The sequence below is a fragment of the Sminthopsis crassicaudata genome, chromosome 3, assembly GCF_048593235.1.
Source record: "Sminthopsis crassicaudata isolate SCR6 chromosome 3, ASM4859323v1, whole genome shotgun sequence".
NCBI classification, from domain to species: domain Eukaryota; kingdom Metazoa; phylum Chordata; class Mammalia; order Dasyuromorphia; family Dasyuridae; genus Sminthopsis; species Sminthopsis crassicaudata.
This window is the reverse complement of record NC_133619.1, coordinates 256,937,527-256,958,043: the sequence shown is the minus strand read 5'-3', so window position 1 is coordinate 256,958,043 and position 20,517 is coordinate 256,937,527. Positions and strand designations below refer to the sequence as shown.

Genomic DNA, 20,517 nt, shown 5'->3' with positions numbered 1-20,517 from the left:
TTACAGGGTTTTTGTAAGAATCAGATGATATATATATATATATGTGTGTGTGTGTATATATATATACATATATATACACATAAACACTATGCAGACCTTATGTACCATATAAATATTAGCTAATAATCATATGAGCCTACTTCAGATTTTATTTGTAAAATTCAAATTTTCATAAACTTAACTTTGGTGATTAACCCTTTTTCTCTTTTCTTGGTCTTTCTTTTATCTAAGTACCTGTTAATAATCACCTCACTCCCCGTATTTGCTTGGCATTGTTAGAATTTGGGATTGGAAGGCTCTTTGGTATCTACAGCTTCTGTTTTGAGATGCAGCAATAACAACAGCAATATGATGGCAACAGAAGGAAATTAGCTTCCTTTTCTGTTATTTTCCCCATGGTGGTGCTAAAGAGCAGTGAGGTAACACAGGTTGTCAGAGGGAAGGAATGAAATTGAGTAACCCATACTTCTCTATAACTGTTAGACAGTATAGTATTATTTGTATGTTAATCTGTTTTTCTTTTAAAGTTATAGAACTAGAAAGAGACTTTGATAAATATCTGAGCCTTATTGTTAATGATTTGATAGTAAAGAAAATTTTGAGTGCATTTTTGTAATCTCCCACAGTATCTAACAGTAGACTCAATAAATAATTTAAAACTTTTTGACTACTTGCCAAAGAGTAATAGTAGGGTGCAAGTAAGGAAAGATGCTAAATGATTTGCCTTCCTTTAATGTTATATAGCAAGGAACTAAGAATATTCTTTATTTCGTACAAACTACATTATATAAATTCGCACACATGAACTCATCAGAAGAGATGTAGTTTTGAATCCTCTATCATTTAATTAGGGTAAGTCATTTCATCTTTTGGAATCTCAGTTTCTCCATTTTAAAAACAGGAATTATTATTATTATTATTTTTTTTACTACCTGACTTAATTAGGTTAGGAAAGGGACACAAATTGGTTAAATTATTTATTGCCTACTTCAAGTAATCTACTTCGCATTGTTAAGGAATCTATAACCTACTTGTTTTTTGAGGAATTAATCATGCTATTTTAAAATAATTTTTCACTTTTTTGTGTTTCTCTTTTTCAACCATATTTTCATTTGTTCATTGGGTTCAGTTCATTTTTATATTGGTCTTGAATGATTCATTGAAAAACTTGACATATATACTAACAGCTACTGTAATATCTCAAATGGTCTTTGAAGTGTCTTCTTTAAGAGCTACAAGTTTTACATACTTCCTTTTTTTTTTAAATTTTATTTATAAATTTTTTTGACAGTATATATGCATGAGTAAATTTTTTTTTTTATAACATTATCTCTTGTATTCATTTTTCCGCATTATCCCCTCCCTCCGTCTACTCCCTCCCCTCGATGACAGGCAATCCCATACATTTTACATGTGTTACAATATAACCTAGATACAATACATGTGTGTAAATACCATTTTTTTGTTGCACATTAAGTATTAGATTCCGAAGGTATAAGTAACCTGGGTAGATAGACAGTAGTGCTAACAATTTACATTCACTTCCCAGTGTTCCTTTTCTGGGTGACATACTTCCTTTCTTAAAAACCACAGAATTAAAAGTAGAACAAAGGGGTATAATGAAGCACTTGTTTATGGCACAAAATCTAGAAGTGAACTGACTTAATTAATGGTGGGGATAAGAGTTCAATCTAGATGGTCAATTTTCAGACTTCTGAACAGCCTAATATTGGTAAAATTACTTACACAACCATTCTTTCATATCACAAAATGAAATCATACCAAATATTATATAGGTCATCCCAAGTAATATAATGTTTTAATTTTATTCAACTCTGAGACCCTATTTTGGAGGGTTTTTTTGGCAAAGATACTGGAGTGGTTTACCATCTCTTTCTCTAGCTCATTTTACAGATAAGGAAACTGAGACAAATAAGGCTAAGTGATTTGCTCTGAATCACACAGCCTAATAAGTGTCTGAGGCCAGATTTGAATTCAGGAAGAAAAATCTTCTTGATTCTAGACCTGGTATTCTATCCACTGGCTTAGCTGCCTTACTAGACAGAGTACTCTGGGAACATTTGAGGAGAAATTAAACACTTTTGGCTTCAGGAATCAGGGAATGCTTCACAAAAGAGGTGACATTTTTATTTTATTTTATTTTATTTTTTGCACTTAGTAAGTTGTGCATTGCCATAGTTAATATTTATACTTTTGCTGTATGTATTTCAAGACTAAATTGAAGAAAGTTCTAGCAATGACTTTGATAAATAGATGGATGTATTATTTTAGCATTTTCTAAATTTTAAATTAAATCTTGGAACATATGCAGAATGGAATTTTAATTTCTTAAATTTGTGATTCTTAAATTATTGTGAGGAAAGGGACTTGTAAACCTTAAAGTACTGTAAGTGTGAGTTTATTTAAGTATTATATTAATATGATCCTTTACAATATAATGGAGATAAGAAATTTGATTTGTGAGTCTTTTAGTCTTGCTTTTTTTCATCTTTAAAATTTTTTTTGTGATTAAATGTTACCATTTTAGTAGTGTTTTTAAAAACCTATCTTTGACTTTATTTTAATAATTTTTTCTTGATTAACTGACTTATGATTTGAATGCAAGGAAAGAAAATGAACTTTTTAATTTTAATAATAAGTTGTCTTTTTCACCATCCTTCTTCTGCCTCCCCCAGTCAGGTTGAACTACTTCTGGATATCCTAATGAAAGAAATTTTGCACCCAGACAGTCAGGCACCTTGTGGAGTAAAATCTCACTTTATTGACATATACTTAGAAGAACTGACTAAAGTAGGAGCAGAAGAGGTAAGGAGGACTTAGATATGAGCCTTGGGGCTAGGATATTATCTCTTCTGCTTTTTAAACTTCACTTAAACATCTTTTATTGTCTTTCTTTAATAGCTTACTGCAGATCAAAACCTGAAGTTTGTTACTCCATTCTGCAAAATTGCATCTAAGACAAAGGAGTAAGTTTACATGTTGTCTTTGTTGGTCTTGACTATTCTTTTAGTTGCTTTTGAGCCATTTGACATTGTTTTTCTAAAATAATTGTTCATTGTGGGGGGAGAGGAGAATAATGGTAATTTGTGAGGGAAAGCACTAGTATAGAAAATAACCAAGACTCCATAGAGTTGTGTGATTAGTTAGGATTTAAACAAAAGTTTACATGGGTGTGATCATATTTAAGCTTCACATTTATAATTCATATCTCTCCTTTTTAGTTCTACTTTGCTGTATAATATAGTTGGAGGTATTTTTAATGCAATTTTGGAACAAGCTCCCTTTGCCATTGAAGATTTAATAAGAGAATTAAATGCAAACCAAGAAGACAGTGAACTGTTAGAAGCTGAATCAGATGATATGACATCTATAAGATTACTTGGGAAGCAAAAGAAAGGTAAGACTAGCATGAATTTGAGTATGCTCTGGCTCTCAATCTTCCTCTCTCTAAATAATATATAATTAAATTTTAAAATAAATTTTTCAAAGAAAAAGCAAAAGAGAAAAAAGTCAAACTGATTGATATATCCTCAAAATATGAAAATATCAATATCTGTTCCTCCCCCCCACATATGAGGAGGTAGTGATGGTGGTAGTGTTTCTTATATCCCTATTCTTTAAGGATGCACTTATTTTTTGTAATTTTGTAACATTCACCTTCAATTGTTTTCGTAATGTGCTTCTTTCCATTTTAAATTGGTGTTGTCATTGTGCTTTCTTGATTCAGATAACTTCACTCTTTATCAGCTTATAGTTCTTTTCATGCTTCTCTATCATGTGTTTTTTAATTTAAATATAATTGCAAATAGCTTTCTAAAATGCCTTTACTAATTCACAACTCGATGCACATTATATAAACTTATATAGCTAAGGACTCTCACTCCCTCCAACATTATTTACATCTTTTGTAATTTTTTTTTCAATTTGGTGATTTTTAAGTATTTTTTTCTTCAGCCCTTCATAATGGCCTTCTTAGGCTGAGCATTACTAGAACTGTCAAGAATTTCTGTCTTAGTTTGTCTTGTCTTGGTAAGAACTGTCCAGCAGCTGTACATTTGGATGGCTTTCAGTTAAATTTGCGTGCCTGCCTCAACCGTTTACATTTTGCTTTGACTAGATTGTAACAAATCCATACCTAGTTAGCCTTGTATTTTTAGCACAGTGCCAGGCATAGGGAGGCCCTTAATAAATGTTTATTATGTACTTCATTGTAGTGGTTCCCGTGTCATCCTATTTATTTTACATTATACATTTTAGAATATTTTGAGAAAGGTCTGGAGGCTTTAGCACACTCCCCAAGTGGTCCTATGACAGAAGAATTAAGGACCCCTTGCCTAGATAATATCAAGCTAGCAATATTATTGATTGTTGTATATTGTTAGTGATTTTTATGTGAGACTTTTGAGTCATCAATATGTTGTGCCCCTTATATATAACAAAAAGGCAAGAGAATTGTTGATCAGAATGGGTTAAAATACAGGATTTATGAAGGGGAAATAAAGTGAAATAAGAAAGTAGGTTAGACAGATTGTAGAAAGCTCTTAAATTCTAGGCTATTGAAGAAACTTATTGAAGTTTGTTTTTTTTTTTTAATTAGGGCAGAGCAGTGACATAATCAGTCTTTTTGATTTAGGATTATTTTTGCTGCTGTGCAAAAGAATATACTGGAGAGAAGAGAACAGGGAGCCCTTATAATATTCAGGTTAAGAAATGTTAAGGGATTGAATTAAATTAGGGTTAGTGTAAATGGAGAGAAGGGCATAGATGCAAGATGTTGCAACAAAATTAATAGGACTTGGCAACTGATTGGATGCTGGATCTGAGAAAGAGGAAAGAGTTAATAATAAAATTTTGAAACTAGACAGCTCAGCTTATAATGACAAATTTAATTTGGATATATACTGAGTCTGAATGAATTTGAGTCATCCAGGTAGAGATGTCCAGTAAGCTCTGGAATTAATCAGGAGAAGAGGTAAGGCCAGTAATAAGAGATAGGCATTGAGGTGATAGGGGATAAAATATTGGACTTGTAATTAGGAAGATCTGAATTTGAATTCTGTCTTAGGCACTTTGCAATTGTGTGAAGCTATATTAAGTCACTTAATCTTAGTCTCAGTTTCTTTATTTGTATAACAGCACTTACCTCATATGGTTGTTGAGAGGATTATATAACATGTAAAGCATTTTGCAAACTTTAGAGCTCTATAATTATAGCATGCTATTAGTCTAACCTCAAAGTTGTCTTCCCAAAACACTTTTAGTCATCTCATTTCCTCTTTCAGAAATTTAAAGGATAAAGTCTAACTATTTTTAACCTGAAATTAAGGACCCTTCTCATTCCCATTCACAAAGCTTTACCTTCTCAAATGTATTGTCCATCAAACCCCTGTGTGGAGCCTTTGATCTAAAAGCAGTGGCCTACTTGATGTTCCCTGAACGTGATGTTTTTAATCACTCTTCAATATCTGGTATTTAATCTTTACTCTTGCTTGCTTTGTTCTAATTCCCAATTTTCCCCTTACCTGGCTATTTGAATTTCACTTGAAAAAAGTTTTAGGCCATTTTGTATGTCCATAAACATTCTTTTACAACACTTTAGGTGCTAGTAATCTCTCTACTTTGAAAGTCTTGTAGCCTTTACCATTTGGCTGTGGCATTTATGTAATGCCTTTGTATGTTTTCATAGACAGTGTACTTAGTTAATACCCTCTCAATAAACCATTGTTGAGGACACAAATGTCTATATTTTCAGGAAAGAAAGGCAAGGATTCCTTCTCAAGCGAAGATAAACCAAAAGTGAAAAAGCAGAGTAATGGAAAGGGACACATCGGGCTTGTCCTTCAGGTACATGTTGGGAGGGTCAGCTTTTGTGCAGGGAGGTCTCATTACCAGGCAGGTACCAAGAATAGAATCCTTTGCTTCACCTTTGCAAGTAATAGAATGTCAATATGAGAATTTACTTTTCATATTTTATTACCTGTTTAGTTTTCAATATTTCCCTGCTGTTTGTTTCTTTGGACACTATAGAATGGGTGTGGGTGGCTAAGGAGTGGGGTTGTAGGTTTCAGTTTTTGTTTGTTCATTCTTAAATCAAAGCAGATTAATTAGAACAAGCTGGAGACAAGCTGGGCCTGGTATATGTAATTTTTAGTGGCTTCTGAGAAATGAAATCTATCAGAGCTCAACTTCAGGCCGAATTAAAAAATCAGAAAATGGTTGTTGTTTTCTTTTTTCTTTTTTAAACTCTTCTATTACTGTTCTGTTCTCCATTTTCCTGCCTTGGGGCTATCTCAAAGGTACCTACATATTCCAAAAAGTCCTGATATGTAAAGAGACCCTTTTGAATCAGAGGTCTTGTATTCAAGTCCATCCTATTATGATTTTTACTTATCTGACTTGGAGTAAGACACAAGACTTCTTAGATCATCTTTTCCACATGGAAAATGAAAATTTGAACTAGATGGACTTGCAAGTTCTTTCCAGCATTATATGTCTGATCCATAATAAAAATGATTCCCCAAAATGATCTTATCTCAGAATTTGGAAGAAAACTTATGATTAAAATAGCTTACACCCTTTGTTTCTTGAAATAGGTTTTGTTTTTGTTTTTTTTAATGGAAATTAATCTATTTGAGTAGTCTATTGTATTTATCTATGACTGCCTCCTCTCCTTTCCAGTTCTTCCCGGATCAAAGAACAGTATTTGGTTGGTTTTGCTGGGGCAGAGAATAATGTTTGAAAGACTCTATCATAGGAGATCTTTATTAGGGAATCACATAGGATTCTTTTGCCAGAAAATAAGCTTCTATAGAACTTTCTAATCATAATTATTGGCACACTTAATTCTATTTCTTTTTCCAAAGAGTGGAGATACAAAAAGTTATCAAACTCAGCATACTCTTTGGTCCAGCAATGTTTCTATTGGGCTTATATGCCAAAGAGATCTTAAAGAAAGGAAAGGGACCCACGTGTGCAAAAATGTTTGTGGTAGCCCCCCCCCCCTTTTTTTTTTTAAACTTTTTACAAAAATTTTATGCATAGGTAATTTTCCAGCATTGACAATTGCAATACCTTTTGTTTCAACTTTTCCCCTCCTCCTCACCCCTCCCCCAGATGGCAGGTTGACCAATACATGTTAAAAATGTTAAAATATAAGTTAAATACAATATATGTATACATGTCCAAACAGTTATTTTACTGTACAAAAAGAATCGGACTTTGAAACAGTATACGATTAACCTGTGAAGGAAATCAAAAATGTAGGCAGACAAAAATATAGGGATTGGGAATTCAGTAGTAGTAGTTCATAGTCAACTCCCAAAGTTCTTTCCCTGGGTGTAGCTGGTTCAGTTCATTACTCCTCTATTGGAACTGATTTGGTTCATCTCATTGTTGAATATGGCCACATCCATCAGAATTGATCATCATATAGTATTGTTGTTGAAATATACGATTTCCTGGTTCTGCTCATTTCACTCAGCATCAGTTCATGTAAGTCTCTAGGCCTTTCTGAAATCATCCTGTTGGTCATTTCTTACAGAACAATAATATTCCATGATATTCATATACCACAATTTATTCAGCCATTCTCCAGAACAATAATATTCCATTACAGTATAATTTAGATACAATATATGTGTTAGAACCGAATTTTTTGTTGCACAGGAAGAATTGGATTCAGAAGGCAAAAATAACAGTTTACATTCACCTCCCATTGTTCCTTCTCTGGATGTAGCTGGTTCTTTCCATCATTTATCAATTGGAATTGGATTAGCTCTTCTCTATGTTGAAGAAATCCACTTCCATCAGCATACATCCTCGTACAGTATCATTGTTGAAGTGTATAATGATCTTCTGGTTCTGCTCGTTTCACTCAGCATCAGTTGATGTAAGTCTCTCCAAGCCTCTCTATATTTCTCCTGTTGGTCATTTCTTATAGAACAATAATATTCCATAACATTCATATACCATAGTTTACCCAACCATTCTCCAATTGATGGACATCCATTCATCTTCCAGCTTCTAGCCACCATGAAAAGGGCTGCCACAAACATTTTGGACCCTTTCCCCTCTCTAGTAGTTCCTTGGGGTATAAGCCCAGCAGTAGTATGGCTGGGTCAAAGGGTATGCACATTTTGATAACCTTCTGGGCATAATTCCAGATTGCTCTCCAGAATGGTTGGATTCTTTCACAACTCCACCAACAATGCATCAGTGTCCCAGCTTTCCCACAGCCCCTCCAACATTCATCGCTATTTGTTGCTGTCATCTTAGCCAATCTGACAGGTGTGTAATGATACCTCAGAGTTGTCTTAATTTGCATTTCTCTGATCAATAGTGATTTGTGCCACAAACATTCTTGCACATACAGGTCTCTTTCCCTTTTTAAAAATCTTGGCGATATAAGCCCAGTGATAATGCGCTGGATCAAAGGGTATGCACAGTTTGATAACTCTTTGAGCATAGTTCCAAATCATTCTCCAGAATGGCTGGATGTATTCACAATTCCACCAACAATATATCGGTGTCCCAATTTTCCCACATTCCCTCCAATATTCTGCGTTATCTTTCCCTGTCATTCTAGCCAATCTGACAGGTGTGTAATGGTATCTCAGAATTGTCTTAATTTGGCAGCCCTTTTTGTAGTGGCTAGAAACTGGAACTGAGTGGATACCCATCAGTTAGAGATTAGCTGAATAAGTTATGGTATATGAATGTTATGGAATATTATTGTTCTATAAGAAATGATCAGCAGGATGATTTCAGAGAAGCCTGGAGCAACTTACATGAATTGATGCTAAGTGAAATGAGCAGAATCAGGAGATCATTGTACACAGCTACAAGAAGATTATACAATGATCAATTCTGATGGACGTGATTCTTTCCAACAATGAAATGATTGATGGCAGTTCTAATGATATGCTGAAGAGAGCTATCTATACACAAAGAGGACTGTAGGAACTGAATGTGGATCACAACATAACATTCTTTCCATTTTGTTTTCTTACTCATTTTCTTTCCTTTTTGGTCTGATTTTTCTTGTGCAGCAAGAGAATTGTATAAATATGTTTACATATCTTGGATTTAACATATAGTTTAACATATATAATATATATTAGATTGCTTACCATCTAGGGGAGGGTTTGGGGGGAAGAAGGGGAAAATCTGAAACAAAAGACTGTGCAAGGATCAGTGTTGAAAAATTATCCGTGCATATGTTTTGAAAATAAAAAGCTTTTAAAAAATAAGTTTTAAAAAAAATAACAGAGTGGAGATAACTAGGACTGAGCCAAATACATTGGATCTCTTTTTAGTGTTTCTCTAGTTAAAAATTGAATTGCTATTTTTTAGAAATAAACTCATTGAACTGTTGTGGTTAGATAAAGGGTGACTCAGTTGCAAGAATTTTCAATGAATGAGTAGAAGAAGAGGGAGAATACTCTGAGGTAGGTTTAGTAAACCTTGTTTCCTGTGGAAGAAGACATTGCTTGCCCTTCCACTAAGTAAGATAATGGGAGAAAGTACATTTGCTACTCAAAATGAAATGAGTGAAGTTATCGTGTTAATTTGGACACGTGAGTCAAAGGTTGTCTAGAGAAGTTAGCATTCCTGACCACACAAATTCGTAAAAAGTAAGTGCTCACTGGTTAAAAAAAAAAAAAAAAAAAATTACTTTTTGTTATTTTTTAAGTTAATTTTAATTTTCTCCATCTTTCCTTTTCCCTGCCACAACCTAAAAGAAAAAGAAAAAAGAAAACCCATGCTAACAAATGTACATAATCTAGCAAGCAAATTCCCACATTGGCCAACATTTTTATTTCTTTTTCTCCATCTTGAGTTTCTTACATTTCTTTCAGAAGGTAGTTGTTTTTCTGTATAATATTATTAAGTGTTCTTCCAATTCTTCTTACTTCATTCTTAATGTATTAGTGAAATATGATCTTGCCCATTTCTCTGAAAATGCCTATTTCTCATTTCTTATGATGCAATAATATTCCATTATATTTAACATTATATTTATGTCTTATTTGTTTAACCATTCTGTAGTAAATAGGTAAAATCCTTCATTTCCAGTTTTTTGCTGCTATACAAAAGCTTGCTATACATATTTTTTATATATAAAGGTTTTTTTTTTTAATCTTTGGGGTATCATTAGTGGTATTTCTGGATAATATTGGTATGCATTGTAGTAAAATTCCCATTGTGCTATGAATAGTTTCTTTCACATTAGTAATTTCACACTTGAGGGGGGCAGGAAAAAGTAATTGACTTGGTTTTAAATTTTTTTTAATTAAAAAAATTAAATTTTTTTTTTTAAAATAGTTTAACTATGAGGAAATTGCTGATAGACTGTTTGAAATGGCCAGCAGGCAAAGCACTCCTTCCTTGAATAGGAAGCATCTCTACAAATTGGTCAGAAAGTAAGTACTTTTTGGAAATAGATTATAATTGCTCTTCTCTGCAACCTACCTGACTATATGGGTACTTTGGGACTATTCTTTTTACCACTTCTTGTGAAAAGCTTTATCTTTGTAGTGAAACCCATTCTCTGAATCAACTAACTTGCTAGATGATAGAGAGGATTTTTATTCAGCATGTACTGTTTTTAGAGGTTTTGTTTATAGCACTATTCTTTTACAAATTAACCTGCACTGACTAGTATTTTCACTTAGGAACTTTTCTCCTACTCCCAACACCTTTTGGTACTCTTGACATTATTTTCTTCTTGTCCTGCTGCTCCTTCTCGGTCTTCTTTCCTGGATCATCTCTATGTCTGTCCCCTATGTGTGGGTTTATCCCAGGTCGGTGTCCTTTAAACTACTTTCTCTATATTCTCTTTTGTTAACTCCCATGAATTCATTCAACCATTATCACTATATTGATGACTCTTAGATTGGCCTTCCTCAGTCAGAAAGCATTTGTGCAAATACATAAGTAGATATTCGATCTGGGCTTTAAAACTTAGCTACAGATAAGAAAATGCAGGTTATATGCCAAATAAAAATATAGTGAATAAGGGAAGAAGTTATTAACAATTGGGGGAATCAGGAAAGGCTTCTTGAAATTATGACTATTGAATTGATCCTTGCATGGAGCTATCCTCTATAAGGAGAGGAGGAAGAAAATTTTAGCAATGCTGGCTAATTTATTCAAAGGCATGGAGATAGGAGATGGAATAGTGTACTGGATGTAGGCCAGTTTGGCTGGGTAGAGTGTAATGCTTGATGAAGCTAGTTATGTTGACATATGCTTGGAATCTCTATTACTAGAGGAGGCAGGGGCAAATTAGTAGATTGGGAATTCTTAGGACTGAAGCAAATTTAGGGATCTGCACTGTTCTTAAGTCCACTTGAGCTCTCTGAGAGCAAGGTGTGGGTGTGAGTGGGGAGGACCAAGAGGGATGAACCCAGGAGGTTGAAAAGCCGGTCAGAGCTTTCATACTGATCAGGATTGGGTCAGGCTAGTATTGCATTTCTTGCCAGGTAAGATAGGGAGATCCAATCTCGTAAATTTTTTTAAATTGCTTGTTTTGAAACAAAACTTACAGCTTTTGCTATTTTCCCATAGACAATATAGTGAAATAATGCGAATTCTAGGAAGGTCTATCTGGCTAATGGTTTGAGATGCTATTTTATGTAAGAATGTAGTGCTGTTTCAATATTCTGAAGATAGTGACTTTTTTTTTCTTTTTTCTTTTTCAGGTTCCAGAGCCTTGCTGAAGGTAAGGATTAAATGATGCAGAAGTAATAGATCCCTTCTTTGAGAAGAATTATTTAAAAAAAAAATTGCTGTTATTCTTTAAATTGCTTCTTTGTGGAAAATAATAATATGTACTTTTTGTCTTTGCAAAAGAGTCTAGTAACACTTCATGTAAAAAAGGCATATTCCTTGCATCTGAGTATCATGTGTGCTGTTCTTTGGATTGACACTAACCTTCTGTAAATAAGAATTAATTGAATTTTTTTAAGTTTGTGGGATCACACATTCTTTCATTCTATCTCTTGTATAAGACAACATATATCTAAGTCAGTTGGTCAGAATTAGGAAAGAGCTAAAATAATTTCAAGTGAAGTTAACCTGGAAATGGAAAGATGTTGACAGAATTTTTGGGCTTGTCCTTTTAATTTCTAGGTCAAGATAGAAATATAGTCTGAAATCCATTAATACTGAAAGAATTACTGGGTTTAGATTTTGTGAGTGGTAAGCACAAGTGTTGTAGTTTGCCTATACATCTCATTATCTGTTTAGATTTTAGAATTTCCTTGTCACTTATTTCTCTATGGCCTGTAGTTGTGTGGATTTGTATTGTTTTAGACTTGGTTATCTGTCCAGAATTTGTTTCTAAATCAAAATATTAATTAAAACAAGCTGGAGACAATAATTTGGTCCTGGAAAGAAACCTAGGTTCTTTTCAATGCTACTGTGGTGGGTATCCCTTTCATTTCCACTTAGTAGTGCTTTAAATTTTGCAGCCCTGTGAGAGATGGATGTTATTTTATAAATGAGGAAACCGAAGTTGAGATGTTAAGGGAGTTGGCCACTGATATAGTTAGCACTATAATTTAGGTCTTTATCACTTCTCACTTGGACTATTTCATTAACCTTCTAAATAGTCTCTTTCCCTTGAATTTTTCTCCACTCTATGCCATCCTCCACTCAACTGAAAAAGTTGAGTTCAAGTGAAAAAATATATTATCAAATATAAAGTTTTTTGTTTGGCATTGAAAATTCTGTGCTGGAAAAAAAATAATAAAGTTCTACACTGCCTGGCCCCTTCCTACTTTTCCCAATTCTCTTAAACTCTACTGTTCTCTATCTACCTCGATTTCATAGAATTATTAGTACTAGGATTTTTCTCCCCTTCTTCCCCTTCCTTAACTTAGTTAGGCTGGGTTTTTTTTCCTGAAAAGAGACAAGGCCATCCTTGGAACTTGATTGGTTTAAGTGCCAAAGTTCAAGTGGTACCTCCCTTGACACAGCTTCCTGACAATCTCTGGCTGTATTAATATGGCTTTGAAATTACCTAAGGACATAAAAGACCCACCATCATGTAGTCAGAACATTTCATATTTGGTGGATGCTCCAAGGCCATACAAGTAATCATACTGTACCTTGACGAAAGTATTTCCACATGGAATCCAGGGGTGCCTTGTTTTAATTTAATCTTTTTTTATGCAATAGCTTAATAAGCCTCCTTTCATTGACTATTGAACAACCAAATAGTACTTCATTTTGGGTTTGAATCTGAACTACTGGGCTAATAGCTTGAGTCAGATCTACCAACAACATCTAATTTACTTGATATTCCTTTAGAATGACACTACATTTCACAATTCCACAAGTCTTGACACTTGTTATACTCTAGGCTTAGGAATACTCTGCCCTTTTGCCCTCCAATGTTTAGTTAACCTCAATCATCTTCACTTCTTCAAGAGGCTTTTTAAAATTTCCACAGTTGCCAATTAATTACGTCCACTTCCAGATTACCTTTATATCTCTCGCTTGTCTGTGTATACCTTCTTAATTACATGTTATTTCTCCTGTTATTATGTGGAACCCATAGACAGGTACTGTTTCTATTTTCTTTGTGTTTCTGTACTTAACCAAGTGCCTGGGGCAGAGTAATCATTTATTTGGTGACTTACTGACTTAACTGTATAATGAGTAAAATACCCTACAGACTGCAGTTGGTGCTACTATAGACTATATTTTGGTGATCAATATAGCATTAATGCTCTAAGTTGCAAAAACTATCATAATTTTTCAAACCCAGTGATTTTATTGATAGTAATTTTTAGCATCTTTCTTCTCTTACCCTTACCTTCCTCAAAAACCCACCAAAGAAATATGAAAACAAACTATCTGCAAAAATATTCACAATTGCTTCATTTATATTGGAAGCAGTCTGTATATGTTATAAGTGCATAATGGATAAAAGAACTAAAATTGTTTACTGAATTGGAGCACTTCATAGTCACCAAAAATAAAGGCAAATAAATAATTAAATGGATGAATGATTGAATAAATAAGGAGGTAATCAAAATATAATACAGACAAATCTATATGTGGTGATAGTGAAACCCACAAATTTAAAACTATAGACATATTTTATGCAACTAAACAAAAAAGGTGCCAAAAGTGTTGAAATTTTAGACAATGAGATGTTGAACAAAACATTTTCTTTCTTTATTAGTTCTGCCTTTTTCAAGGCTTAGTGTTTTATGTAAGATTTACATATGTAAGATTGTTTGTTAAATATTTGATTATTTTTGTAAATATTAAAAAAAGATCTAATTGTTTTTTTCTCAGCTTAATTTGAATCTATAGATCCCTCTAGATTATTTTTCAAAACTGAGCTTTTAAAAATCAAAGGTTTAGGTATAAATCTTTTTGAGTGCCTCAGAAATACCAATTTATGACTGTAATCCCACTTCTAATTGACATACCTTGCCTTAAATTTTAAAGATTTGAATGTAAACATTTGTATATACAGCAAACATTCCAATAGGGACCTAAAATTGTACTTGAAAAGCCAAGTGAACTACCATATAAGTGGTCTTCTGTTATTGAACTTTAGTATCTTTAGAGAGGTTCCTTCCTTTTATTATAGGACATAATTATGTTAGAAGGTAAGTTTTAAGTTAAGGAGGGATGGTTCAGGTGAATAGAAAGCAATCTGCTGAACTTGACTTTTGGTCCAACAGGCATATTCCCTCAAGATGGCCTTCCTCGGCGTAAAAAGTTGAACCAGAATAGGCTTCAACAAAAGAAGACTTCTCTGCCAAAATCGAAATTGAAAAGAGAGAAAGGTAGGAGGCCAACTCCAAAGGTTGGAGATAAGCTATCTGTGGTTATAGGTAACCTTAAGCTTCTGAGTTGTTTTAAGTTCCTGGGTTAGCAAACAAAGGGAAACCTGAGATTTCACTGTCAAGGCTATTAGTCTGTGATTATGTTGAAAGGGCTTGGAGAATTGCACCTTAACTTTTATTTTCATGATATTGGCAACTTATATAAAAGAAGGATTTCTTACCAGAATCTCCAAATAGCCAAAGGTTATTAAAACACTTGTTAGATAGTGAAATAATACATTTATAGGGGAAAACTACAAAAAGATCGTAATAAATATTAAGGTGCGGGGAAGTAGCAGATGAGAGTTGAGGTAACTGCTATTGTAAAATTTTCTCATTGATTATAGGTATGATAATGTGCATTAGATAGTTGTAATTAAGTCTGACATACTGAGATAGTTGATTACCACAGAGCTTCCAGGTCCCTAGTTTAGTTTTTTCCCCCTTAATAGTATTTTATTTTTCTAAATACACATATAGTTTGTAATATTCATTTTTACAAGATTTTGTGTTCCAAATTTTTCTCCCTCCTCTTATTTCCTCCCTCCCCAAGACAGCAGAAGATCTGATATAGGTTAGACATTTATAAACCTTTTGAATATATTTCTATATATGTCATGTTGTACAAGAAAAATTGGACCAAAGGGGGAAAAATATGACAAAGAAAAAGCAAACAACAAACAGAAAGTGAAAATACTGTATTTTGATTCACATTCCATCTCTAGAGTTCTATCTGGATGCAGATGGCATTTTCCATCTCAAGTCTATTGGAATTGCTGTGAATCACCTCATTTCTGAGAAGATCCAAGTCCATCATAGTTAATCATCCTATAATCTTGCTGTTACTGTGTACAGTGTTCTCTTGATTCACTTCACTCTACATCAGTTCATGCACGTCTTTCCAGGTTTTTCTGAAATCAACTTGCTCATTATTTCTTATAGAACAGTAATATTCTATTACATTCATATATCATAACTTATTCAGCCATTCCCCAACTGAACATCCAGTCAATTTCTACTCTAAATATTTTTGCACATATGGGTCCTTTTTCCTATTTTATTATCTCTTTGGGATACAGATGACCCACTCATGCATGTCCTTAATTTTGAAGGTCCATGACCTTGACTTTTAAATTATTCTTCTATGGAGAAGAAATTCTTATTAACCAGATTCACATTAGCCTAACAAAAAAGGTCAGCAGTGATATATATGTACGTGCCCCAAAAGTCTTAATGCAATTTTCAGCTATTATTAAAACTTAAAATTGCATTTGTCATTCAGACAATAAATTTGGTGGAAAATTTTTGCTGTCCTGGTACCTGAGAAGCTTAATTAAAAGAAAGTTATTTTGTTAGTAGAATAATAGCCTGATAAATGTTTACTGTTTTTCACTAGTGTTAACACCTTCTAAATCAACTGAGTACTAACATCCTTTCTTAATGCTACATGTCAGATCACCTTTTTCTAGATCCTCAATATCATTTATAAAGACCTAGCACTAATTCCTGATAAGCTCATCTCTTTTTACCCCTCATTACTTTTTACTTAATAGGTAATCTCTTAATAAAATACTTGCTGAGTAGATCATTTAACTGATTCTAAGCCAGATCTCTATTCTCAATGGCATCCTCAAAACTATGGTGACTTAAGTTTTTACAATCTTGATTTTATATAATATTGGATAGAGCACCAGCCCTAAAGTCAGGAGGACCTGAGTTCAAATATGACCTCAGACACTTAACACTTCCTGGATGTGTGAATCTGGGCAAGTCACTTAACCCCAATTGCCTGAGTAACAAAAATATATATATGTATATATATAAAATCCATATGTTGATTCAGTTCTATGTTGATGCAGAAATCTTTTTTACCCTTTACTTAACCCTGTTTTCTTTCCTTTTTAGTCTTCCTTTTCTCTCATACTTTTATTGTGCCCCCTGCAATTTCTGCTGCATCACTAACAAATTTCTTCTTGAAGTTGAACCTGGTTTAATATGTTGATGCCAAATTCAGGTAGTAATACTTTTATTATTGGTTTTGCTCCAGGCTATTATCTTCAAGAGCTAGGTGACTGGAGACATTCTTCTTCCTTCCTTTTTGTCTAACTTACTGGCTACTCACAGGGCTTAGATGAAAATGGGAGTCAATAATTCTATTCTGCTTGATAAGATTGTTTGCATTGTTATTTGATCTACTTTTGTAACTTAAGGAATTTTAAGTGCTTGATTTCTGCCCCATAGCTGCACTCTTAGGATTCTTGAAACTTTCCAACTGCTCTGCACTATTGTGGAGAGCAGGAACTATTTTCTGGATATATTTTCAGTTAGTGCTTTGCACATACTAAGTGTCTAATAAATGCTTTTTCATTCAGTCACACTCTTGACATAATGATATGTAGCCAACATATAAATAGTTGTTGATTTGAAATGATACAGAACCACTAAATATATTTTTATCTTCTTATTTTTGTAGGGAAAAAAGATGAAAAGCAGAATATAGAGACAGATGTGCCTTTTGAGAAAGACAATTCAAGAACTACAAAGAAAAAAGAGATGAAAAAAAGGAAGCATATGAGTACAGATTCTTCTTTTCCATATGAGAAAGATATCTCTGATACAGCTATTCGCTTAAATCCTCAAAATGATAGCTCAGAGAGACCATCTAAAAGAAAAAAGGTCCAAGGACCAAAAATTAGAGAAGTATCAGATGGCTTCCAGGAGAATAAGAATGATGAAACAGAGACCCAAAAGCATGAAAAAAAACAAGAATTGACCATCCTTGAAGTGGTGACGCCAGCCGTCAGCAAAAACAGGAAAAAAGATGCTTGTAAGAAGATAGAAACCAAGAAACAGCAAAAGAAAAACTTGGACACCACACTTCAGACAGCTTGTACCGAAATTCCTGCTGTTAAAAGATTGCCAGCATATCCTCTTGTTTCCCCAAAGCCAGAAAGTAATGTCATAGGAACCTCTAAATTGGTCACAAAGCATAGGAAGAAAGTTGTTAATGGAAGCAACTACATTGCCTCCCAGGTAGCCTTAAAAGTTTCTTCAGATGTGGTTCATCTGAAAGAGTTAAGTAGAAACAATGACCTAAAGATAGAGTGTCAGGATATAGATACCACTAGGATGATAAAAAAGAAACATAAGTGCGTTAGTAGAAACAGTGTTGTTCCTCCCCAACAAGATATGGCTAAATTATCTGAGAAGGAATTGGCAACGAGTACAAAAAATCTAACAGATTGTAATTTTCTTCCCCCTTCGAAAAGGCCAAATAGGAATGTCAGTAGATCAGCAGGTTCTTTAAATAGGAAAACTAAAAGAATTTTGTGGTCTCTAGGACCAAGAATGCTTTTCAGATCTCCACGTAGAAGAGTGAAAAGAAATACAAGGAAAGATCTTTAATGCTTTTTTTAAATGTTAGGACTGGCTTTCTGGTTAATCCTTGAGGATTTCGACTTCTAAAAAAACAGTAGGTAGAAGAAATAATTCCCATCACAAGATAAATGTTTATGCATTCCAGGATGTAGCAAAGTATCATGTTAAAAATGTCATTTTTTCAGCAATAAAAATAGAAATGTGGCATAAGAACTAGTTCAGAAGCATGATTTCTTCTTATTTGACAAATTCATAAAGGTTAGAAATAAATTGAAAGATCTTTAGTGAAAATGACTTTAGAAGGGACCAGACTTTGAAAACAAAAATCTTTTAATCTTTCTATATTTTTGTGTGTGTGTGTGTGTGTGTGTGTGTGTGTGTGTGTGTGTGTGTGTGTGTGTGTATTTCATAAAGCATTTGTTTAGAGATTGGGACTAGCTCATGATATATGTTAGCTATCCTGGACTAATTGCGATTATGAGTCACTTAAAAAATGTGAATAGTAATTTTTTTTTTCTAATTACATGTAAAGATAGTTTTCAACATTTAATAAAATTTTGAATTCTAATTTTTTCCCTCTATCCTCTCCCTTCCCCCAAGATAGCAAGTAATCTGATATATACATTGTACACATGCAATTATGTTAAACATTTCTACCTTATTAAATATACAAAAAAAGTGAAAATACTACTTTGCTCTGCATTCAGACTTGTTCAGTTCTTTCTGTGAGTCACTTTCAAAGATTAAGATATATGCCTAACCTTGGAAAGTTCTTAGTCTTACGGTTTTTTCATTCCAGAAAAATGTGGGTGTAAGAACTGGAGAGGGGCAAATTAGAGAAAGCAATGGTAGGATACTCTCATTAGAGTTGGAAAAAATATAAGACATGCAGCTTGGTGATACAGTGGATAGAGAATTGGGTTTGGAATCAGGAAAATTTATCTTCACACTTAACTGTGCAAATCACTTAATCCTTTTTGTTTCAGTTGCTCATCTGTAAAACTAGTTGCAAGAAGGATATAGCAAACCACTCTGTATAATTTTCAGCATTCACCCTTCCAAAGTCTTGTGTTCAAATTTTTCTCCCCACCTCTCCTCTCCTTTAGAGAGCAAGTAATTCAACATAGGTTACACACATGCAGTTTTTCTAAACAAAAGTGAAATACTATATTGTGATCCACATTTGATTTCATAGTCCTCTCTCCAGTTGCAGTTGCTCTTTCCATCACAAGTTGTTGGAATTGTCTGGAATCACATTAATGAAAAGAGCTACGTCAATCAGAATCGATCATCATATAATCTTGTTGCCATGTACAGGGGTCTGGTTTTGCTCACTTAGCATCAGTTCATGTAGATCTCTGCAAGTCTCTCTGAAATCATCCTGCTGATCAATTTTTACAGAACAATAGTATTCCATAATATTTATATACCATAACTTATTTAAGCTATTCTTCAACTGATGGGCATCCATTCAGTTTCCATTTTCTTGCCACTACAAAAAGGGCTGCTACAAACATTTTTGCACATATGGGTCCCTTCCCCTACTTTAAGATCTCTTTGGGATACAGACCTAGTAGTGACAAGGCTGGATCAAAAAATAAACGCAGTTTGATAATTTTTTGAGCATAGTTCCAAATTACTCTCCAGAATGGTTGGATTTGTTCACAACTCCACCAACAGACATTGTTATTCTTAAAACTTTCACCTCTAATAACAGATAGGTCATCCATTAGTGGTGATAAGTAGCCATGAATATTTTAATAGTTTGGGGCTCATAAGACTATGCTCTTAAGTGTGAGGACAGGAGACATAATCGTGATTCATTTTTTTTTTTTTTTTTAACCTGTGTCATTTTCTATTGTCCCAATCCAATAAAAGACCAGTAAAATGGTTCTTGCCCTCAGGGGAGACAATGTGTATGTGTGTTTGGTTTTATTGTAATATAACATCTGCTTACCTAAATAAAACAGGAAAAATGAAGTCCAGTACAAGATAGCTCAAGAAAAGATAGCGACCTGTTCAAAACAGCATAATTTCATTTATTTTAAATGGTTATCTGAAGAGCACACTGGCAATGTTGGTCAGGATGCAACTTAAAGGCCTTGGAGTTGGAAGCCATGGAGGAAGATGAGTTTGGTACAGAGTAGCTACTATTGCATCAACAGATATACCATAAACATTTCATTTTATCTTGAAAAAGAACAATAATAATAATAATACAATAATATTCCATCATATGCACATACCACAACTTGTTCAGCCATTCCCC

General features: G+C 33.7%; 1 protein-coding gene across 4 annotated transcripts in view; it reads left to right on the top strand.

Moving 5' to 3' along the window:
* Positions 1–18,461, top strand: part of RRP1 (ribosomal RNA processing 1) — a 29,804-nt gene extending 11,343 nt beyond the window's left edge. For 3 of the 4 annotated variants that reach the window (XM_074300528.1, XM_074300530.1, XM_074300529.1), the window contains exons 6-13: positions 2,697–2,826; positions 2,923–2,987; positions 3,243–3,418; positions 5,774–5,865; positions 10,345–10,442; positions 11,724–11,743; positions 14,727–14,831; positions 17,344–18,461. In XM_074300528.1, the coding sequence (XP_074156629.1) occupies positions 2,697–2,826; positions 2,923–2,987; positions 3,243–3,418; positions 5,774–5,865; positions 10,345–10,442; positions 11,724–11,743; positions 14,727–14,831; positions 17,344–18,275 (1,618 nt within the window). In that variant the 3' untranslated portion in view covers positions 18,276–18,461. The remainder of the gene's footprint in view (positions 1–2,696; positions 2,827–2,922; positions 2,988–3,242; positions 3,419–5,773; positions 5,866–10,344; positions 10,443–11,723; positions 11,744–14,726; positions 14,832–17,343) is intronic. The other variant, XM_074300531.1, reaches the window with a different exon arrangement.
* The last annotated feature ends 2,056 nt before the right edge of the window (positions 18,462–20,517 follow it).